The 8404-nt window shown below is 36.3% G+C and overlaps 1 protein-coding gene across 1 annotated transcript in view; it reads left to right on the forward strand.

The window, feature by feature from the left end:
- Positions 1–8404, forward strand: part of LOC104471346 (utrophin-like) — a gene marked incomplete at its 3' end in the record, with an annotated part of 44840 nt that overhangs the window by 24389 nt on the left and 12047 nt on the right. Inside the window, 5 exon segments of the mRNA XM_010086662.1 lie at positions 1647–1797; positions 3161–3336; positions 4470–4605; positions 6650–6799; positions 7927–8011. Coding sequence (XP_010084964.1) covers positions 1647–1797; positions 3161–3336; positions 4470–4605; positions 6650–6799; positions 7927–8011 — 698 coding nt within the window.

Below are 8404 nucleotides of genomic sequence, written 5' to 3' on the forward strand. Positions count from 1 at the left end.
CATCTGGCTCAAAACCGGAGTGAAACTTCATCTTGTTCAAAATACTGATGGAACCCTAGGCTCGCAACAGAAATGTCAGGAGTTAAATCTTTGTATCTTAAAGCATTCTCCTCTAAAATTCTGGATTCTGGAAAAGTCACATTCAAAACTCCCCTAGAAACTTCCATTTTGAAGGAAGACAAACTATTTTTTTTTAAACTATTTCAAGCACTTAGAGTATCTCATTCCAAATTTAATGAGAAGAGAGATTATTGTGAGACGATATGTTCAGATAGACTTAAATGTATCTGAGAAATGAAAGGAGAATGAGATTTGGGGTCAGTCTACAGGTTGGTCTGGTATATTGACTGGAGATATGTGCAGGAAACTGAAATGGTAGAATTAGGAGGTAGGGTCAGAAAAAAATTCAGCAGAGATTCTTCTTTATTAGAATTGGCCCATGTGAAGAATAATAATAATAACTGAAAAGCCCTGTATGTGCCAAGAAATATGCATGTCTTGATAAAAATGAGATATAATTGGGATGAAAATAATCTCACTAGGAACTGGAACTCTGGGATTGTTTAATTTAGTGAAGAAATAGATGCAGTGATAGCTCTTTAAAGTTTGGTTTTGGATATCTTTGATGTTACGCTGCTAATTTCAGATGGCATCTGTGTGTAAGCGGTAGCCCCGGAGGTTTTGTGGTTGGAATTGCTTAAGACAGAAATAGTGGGCTGCAGTTGACATCTTTCCTCTGCCCCATTAGAGTCTTCTAACGAGCAGGAGACCTAGCCTCCTATGTTGTTAAAGAAGACTATTTTTATTAGTTTGGAATGGGGTACTATCCAGTCCATTGGCATTGATATAGATTTCATGTTGTTTCTCTCAAGTCCAGTGTCCTTTGAGACATCTGTCCTATTTGCTTTATAATACTAACATAGAGTTAGCAGTCAACAAATAGAAAGCAAGTCATCCTCTCTATGCCTCTTTGACATGGTTTTCTTAACATTCATGGGCTGGTTTTATTTGTTAACATAGTAGAACTCTCATTTTGGTTAAAACAACCTTCTGATTGTGATAATTCAGCCTTTTCCATGCTAGAAAATATTGCCCTTCAAGTTAAGCTATGCGTTAATTTGAGGCTGCAAAGATGGTAGTAAGAATGAAATGCCTGTTAAATTATTGTGTGATTAAATTTTATAAGACTCACTTGTGCAGGCCCCTTGGTAATACAGTCAGTTCTATATGATCAAAATCACCTTCACTTACTAAATTCCAGGCACCAGCACCCCATAGTTTGAATTAAAAAACCAATCTGAGCAATTAATCATATTTCATGTTCCACGCTGATATCTGAACCATTTTCTAATAAAGAAAAAAAGGGTTCTGCTGACCAATTTGCAGCTGAACAATATTTTTTAAGTGATAGAAACAAAAGTTTGCTTAGGACTGCCCTTTTTTCCTTCAGCGGGAGGTTAATGACAGTCTGTGCTGTTGCTTTTACCAGCTGCTACTATGTCAGGAAGCCTTCAGTGCTGGCGCTGTGTTAACCAGGCTATATGCTAGCCTGTCTGTTTCGCCAGGAAAGTTCCTACTCGCTGAAGTAGGAATTGTAGCCCTTTCACCAAAACTGATGAATTTTTCAATGCCTTGTTTTCTAACAGTTGCTTTGATAGAGCGATCGAGGTGTGGAGGCAGTTCCACTGTGATCTCAATGACCTCTCCCACTGGATAACAGAAGCTGAAGTGTTATTAGCCGATGCCCGTGGTCCAGATGGCAGCCTGGAGCTGCAGACAGCTGGGCTGCATCAGCAGGTATGTACCATTTGTGCAGGAAATGAGCAAGCTGGAAAAAGTCTAGGTTTTTGTCTAAAATTCTAGTTGTCTGTGTAGACATATAGATTTCAAATGGGGCTGTGTAATTACACTTTAAAAAATGGTAACTCTTAATTTCTTTTTCAGTTGCAGTTTAAAATTATTCTTGGAGGAAGATCTCAACTTCTGTTTATAGAATGGGGTTTTATTATGACTCTTGGTATGGATGGGTTTGAGATAATTCGATAACTCAAATGTTGGCTTAATTTTTGTTGTTTTATAGGTTTTGTTAAAGCCTTAAAAATATGCTAATCAGTTAAGAAATCCAGTATGTTATTTCACTTTCCACTCATAGTTAAAAAAATTGACCCTAACAATGGTCAGTTATAACTCAGCAAATTTTTTTTTTAGCTAGTGACTTTGCAAGGTCCTGTCTTGTATAAGCCATCTAGAAAAAGACAGGATTCCAATTACAGATGGCTTGGGTTTTGTTGTTTCAGACTTCAGTTCTGGAATTTAATTCCCTGATGTCTTTGTCTCATCATTATGGAAGAGCAGACTTTTCTATTTAGCTAAACTACTTTATTTCCTTTTAAATAAGGAGAAGAAAACATAACTTTAAGGATCAGATTTTTTTTTTCCCTTTTGGGAATAACAGTTATACAAGAATTGGGTATGTGTTGCTAAAGAAATGTACGTTCTACCTAACATACAGTTTGTATTTTGTCCTTATTGTTGCTTGGAGTTTTCTTCTAGGGCATTTCGCTTCTCTGTCTTGAATTGTCTTATACTTGATCTAGTTGCAAAGAATTTTTACTAACAATGTAAGGTTTTTGTAGTGGTTAGGGATATTTGAAGGTTTGATCCTGACATCTTCTTTAGTTTCATGGATTTTCTCAGATGTGATGTCTGGGGACTCTACCAGCACAGCCGTAATTATCCTTGCTAAAATACTGTTAAGTTACAGAAACAGTCAGGAGCATAGGTTAGGAAAAGAACTGGTTAAAAAAAAAGTCGTACCATCTGTTAGTACTACTAGAAAGTGCTGTACCTTAAGAGGAAAGGAGTGATTGTGGGTTCTAGCACTGATGGTTTAAATTAATTCTTGTAATCCAAAGTAGTATTCAGCAGCCTATTCTATGTCATTATCTTTTTATGACACTCATTAGAAAATTGAACTAGATTCAATAACAGACTCTTAAATTTGGATGCTGTTAATTTAAGTTATTAAGTAAGATGGCTGTAAGTGCCCGTTTTAGTAAAATAATGCGCACCCAGGATTCATCCTGCATATTATGAGCTGCAGATCAAAGTCACTTTAGGTCAGTAATAAAATTCTGTGTAACTTTCATGTTTCTGACAGGAACTTGAAGAGGGAGTCAGCAGCCATCGGACCAGTGTTTCAGCATTGAACAGAACTGGGGAAGGGATCATACAGAAACTGTCTGCTACAGACGGGAGTTTCCTGCAGGAGAAGCTGGCAGGATTGAATAGGCGCTGGAAAGCAATCACTGTGGAGGTCATGGATAGACAACAGAGGTAATAAGTTAATCAGAAATTTGGATGTCTGACCAGATGCGATGAGGAGAATCTCATTTAGAAGAGTCTGGGAGAGATAGTGCATTCTATTGCACACTGTCATTAATCTGAATTTTCCTGACATTCAGACCTCTGTGTTTTGAACTGTCTTCTAGAAACAATTTCTCATAAATGCACCTGCAATTGACAGCTTTGTGAGTCTGTTTAACACAACCCAACATGTGAGAACCACTAAACTTTTTCTTACAATTTTCCTTCATTTTAAAAATTATTTCACTGCTAAGCCAGACTTTTTTGGGTGTGAATACTCAGATACTTTCTCTGTCTGAAGCTGAACTGCAAGTATGTTACCTTGATTTCTATTTTTGCCAAAGATAGACTAATTGAAATGCTTGTATTGTTCTTGTATTTCCACAATACTATAAAGTAAGATCTTTAGCTCTGTGTTTGCAGTGATTTAATCTATCTGACTAGTATTTCCTGAGCAAAATCCATTTTGAAGTAGCCTTAAATTTACTTCAAAAGATCAAAGAGCAAAGTTGTTCAAGATAAATACACAAATGTTCAGTGTATCTGGGAATATAAGGTCCACCTTCTGTTCTTGCTGCTAAAAAAATGTGTAAGGATAAATCCTGAGAATGAATAGTTACCTTTGAAGGCTATTGATACAATTATACATTTTTAACATCTACTGATACATTTAGAAATGTAATAAGATTTTTCTTAATTATTGAAGTTGTAGTTCCATACAGCTTTGTGAAATTTAGGGAATTTTTCCCTTGGAGGGTTTAGGGGCATTTCTAATACTTTCACTAACCGTGGCCTTATAGATAGTGGGTTACACTGATTAGGCCTGAAGGTGTTGTCATGCTGTCACTTTTGTTTTCTGTGGACTTCTAAAAGTTTATTTTGTGACTTTGGAACTGAGATTTATCTCTTTTTAAGGTGGTGGTATTAATTTGCAAGTATATTGCATTTTACTAATGATAGAATCCTTTGAATACCAAAATGAATCCTTTAAAATGCTCCAACCAGTGAAAAACATGTCACTATGTTGCACTGGAAGTAATGTAGGACTGACATGTCATGTTCACTGCAGAAATGCATGTGAATTTTTTGTTTTTCTTTTTAAGACTAAAAGGAGAGAATCAGCAGTTGATAGAATACAGAAAGAAGCTTGATGAGCTGTGTTGCTGGTTGGAAAATGTAGAAAATGCTCTGGACAGAAGGTTTATGTTCAACCATGAAGAAAACTTACGGGAATTACAGGCAAGATTGATTAGTGTGTGTATGTGTAGGCACGTGTATGTCTTGTGCAAAGTATCAGGATGTGCCTTTTGGGGAGGGGAATTTTCACACTTTAAAAACCCATAGAAATACTATGGGTGTATGAGACGGTTTTTTGAGATTACTTACGAGATGCATCTCGTAAGAAAGTTGGGTTGACTAGATGGCTATGTTATCTAGCCAGAAGATGGTGGTTATGTATCAGAAAGTGAGAAATATATCTGATAAAATTCATTAAGGGGAATTTCACTGGAGGTGATGTCCCCAAATGAACTTTATAATTGTCAAAACTTTAGCAAAAAGCCCATAAGCTAAAAATGGTAAGTAAGCATCACTGTCCCATTTACTGGGCAGCTTTAACAGTTTGCTACATGTAAGATTTAATTTAACCTGCTTTAAAACTGTAAGGGTTTTGGTCATTTCAAGTAAGTTGGGTACTTGTGTTTGTTTTTCCTGTTTATTTTATGTCTGGCTTTGACAACAAAATATCTTTGGTTTGTAGGATGTGTGAAAGAGAATGTTTCTGGAATCTGAAAAGAATGGAGGGAGTAGTCAATCCAACAAACCTGCTTGCTCATACTTGAAAAATTAGGAACTAAAAAAGCCCAACAAACAACCTCTGTTATATTGAACCAGGTGTAAAGGCTTGCATTTCCTACAAAGGTGTATAAACAACATAAAGTAGTTGCAGTTGTGTTTACCTAAACAATTGTCTTGTCAGTTGAGTGTTGTCTGACTACCACAAAATTTTAATTTTTATTGTCATCTACCTTGATAAAGATCTAGGAAATGCAAGCCTTTACACCTGATTTGTTGTAGCAGAGGTTGTTCACTTAAGGAAAGGTGAGTTTGGAATAGAACAGGTAGGGAGTAAGACTGTTGGGCTTTTCAGGAGGGTGAAGGACTCATCTGTAAGAAACTCAGAGCTTGACTTGTTTTGTCTAGTCAAATAAAGAACAGTAAGACTGGATAGGATGATGAGAATAAGAAAGCATAGGGAAGATGAGCTGTTATTAAAGGCTGATATTAGGGGAATGGGAATACCAGATGTAAACTGTTCAGTCAGCTATAAATACAGTCTGGAAAAGACAAGGAGATTTCTAAACAGCCTGGCTTCTGGAACAGCCTCCAATTAAAAAGGATATAACATCTTTTGAAAAATAATTCTTTTAAGGCAGACCCTTAAATAGTGCCTTTCCTACCTTTTTGGTATAGTGCTTATTGTAGCAGGGTACTCTGTTCAGTGATCTCCATTCCAGGCCTGTGTTCCTGTCACTTTACTAGTGCTTGTGTAACAGACATTCATATACAGATTGAGGTGGATAAATAGGAAGTGTGCTTGCTATTGTAATTGTTTTTATTCTAGTGCTTCAAAGACTACTACTCCACAGTGCTTGTGATCTATGGGCAAATGAGAGCACAGTTGGTTTAAAGTCAGTGGGAATCCAAGAGTTAGCTTTTTTATTTTTCAGGATCTGACCTGCACTTTTTAAAGAGAAAGAAGGCTATAGGAGGTTGATAGAAATGAAGTTGGGAGATTGTTTAGTTTTTAAATACTTCTAGAGTATGTTTCGTTAAGAGTACAGTACCTTGTAGTGATCTACCATGTACTTGTATAATGCATATCAGGAGTGGGCCCTTAGTTTTTATCTTTTTCTCAAAATGAATGCAAGCAAAAATTTGGATTGTCAATGTGTTGCCTTTTGGATATGCATGGTATTTCCAGAGATAAATAAACAGAAGTGTTTTGTGAGATGAGAATTGTTGTGCTCGGTATGCAGCTGTATAGGTACCTTGACTATTTGCAGTTTTCTGGGATTTTTTTCCAGTTAGCAATAAATGTTGATATTTGAATAAATGTTTTAATAACTTCTAAATAGAGCATAGAAACCAAAAATAGAACCTTTTCTGTTACATATTTCCAGGGAAATTGCTAAATATTGCAGTTAGAGGAAAGCATCCCCCAGCCCTGTACTTAAGCATTTATGCATCTTGTTTCAGTCTAAACCTCTTCTGTCCATTTTAGGTCTTAAGTGAAGAGATTGAAGTACAAGGAGACAAACTGGAATGGCTGAACAGAACTGAACCTGAAGTGATTTTGGATAAAAATGTTGATCTTCAGGAAAAAGACAAACTTTCTGATTGCCTGCAGTCCCTCAATGTGAGGTGGAATAAGGTGTGCATTTCTGGAGCACTGGACACCCGAAGTTGAAAATACAGTGATGTACTCAGAATTGTTTTCCTTTCCATGTATCTGAGACATGTACATAAAATGTCTTGGAAACCATGCAGGCATGTTCCATCACAATGAGTTAGTTGAGTTAGCTTAGGTTTTTTGTTGATTTTCTTCTGTATTGCCTTTTTTTGTTAAACAGCTGAATCAAAAATATTTCACTTATTTGATGCAAGCAGTAATGTAATACCTTGAAATTGAGAGAATCAGCATAGAGTTGGATATTTGCAGCAGTTGCAATGAAAACAAAGCTGTGGTAAATCTTAGTGAGAAAATCTTATCAAGTGTATCTGGGATTCTTCTTGAGTATAACTGCTGTAAATTAGCAGCTGTAGTGTTCAGTCTTATTGGCAAGTGTATGAGAAGAAAAAAAACCTCACTGGTTGAAGTAAAACCAGTGTGTGTGTGTTTTTTTTTTTTTAAAGCAGAGCCTGGAGATCCAAGTGAAAAAGGAATAGAATTATTTGGGATTATATTATGGATCAGGGAGGTAAAAATTTGTCAGGGAAGGGGGCTTTCAATAATCCAGGAATGAAAAAAATATGTTTTTACCTATTCAGCCATGAAAATGTGTGGGTTTCCCCTCCCCTTGTATATTACATTTTCCTTGTTGCCTTTTAAAAACTTGTAAAACAAAGTAGGCAAATTTGTCTTCACTACAGTAGAGTTTAGTGGTAACATTTTTTCTTCTTAAATTAATTCCCTGTTTCTCTACCTTTCTGTCACTGATGACCACAAATCAAGATTTGTGTCGTCTTCAAAGTGTACTCAAATGATGAGTCATAGCTTTGATGCTTAGGCAGTAAAAAACACAGAAACAACCTGTCTACAGCAGTTAATTTATTTCTCCAAGATTTAGGTAAGACACTGGAATGTATTGAAATAACATTGAGTACCTCTTGGCATTTTTATTGTTTTTAAATGATGCCTTGAAAAAATTCATTGAAATATATCTGAGGCATGCCATTCTAGCAAGTGTGGTGTAGAATATTTTGTGTTCTAATAAGTGATTACTTTTTTACTGTTACTATAGGTTGTCTTACTGGTTTTTATTCTCTGCTGGGCTGTAGGTGTTCAGAGAAGTACCTGACAGAGTGAGAGAGTTGGAGGAATTTGTTGGGCAGTCTTGTCTTGTTACACAGGCAAAGCCTTCTGGTGAGTGATCAGTCCTTCTGTTGTACTTAACTGTGTATTGAGTTTAAATCCTGTTCGTAGTCAAAAATAATCCAAAAAGGAAAACCTTACTTATGAACTTAGACAAGTGGAAATAAGAAATGTCCATTGATATACTTGGGGTTACCTTCATGTTAGTATTGGAGGGGGGGGAGGGGTGGGAATGTTTGGTTAGGGAAAAAGTCACTCTGCAATTCAGGACTGGGGGAGTGCTAACAGTTTTGAAATGGAGAAAAGCTTTAGTAAAGCTTAGGCCTCCTCATCAGGAGCCAGTGTATGATCTACAAAATTGTAACCAAAATAGTTATGTTTGTGACAGCCTGATTTCCTATGGATTTGTGCCTTGAGGTAATGCCTTTTAGTAATTAAAATCCA

This window comes from Pterocles gutturalis, unplaced genomic scaffold (genome assembly GCF_000699245.1).
Source record: "Pterocles gutturalis isolate BGI_N339 unplaced genomic scaffold, ASM69924v1 scaffold13111, whole genome shotgun sequence".
Lineage (NCBI taxonomy): Eukaryota > Metazoa > Chordata > Aves > Pterocliformes > Pteroclidae > Pterocles > Pterocles gutturalis.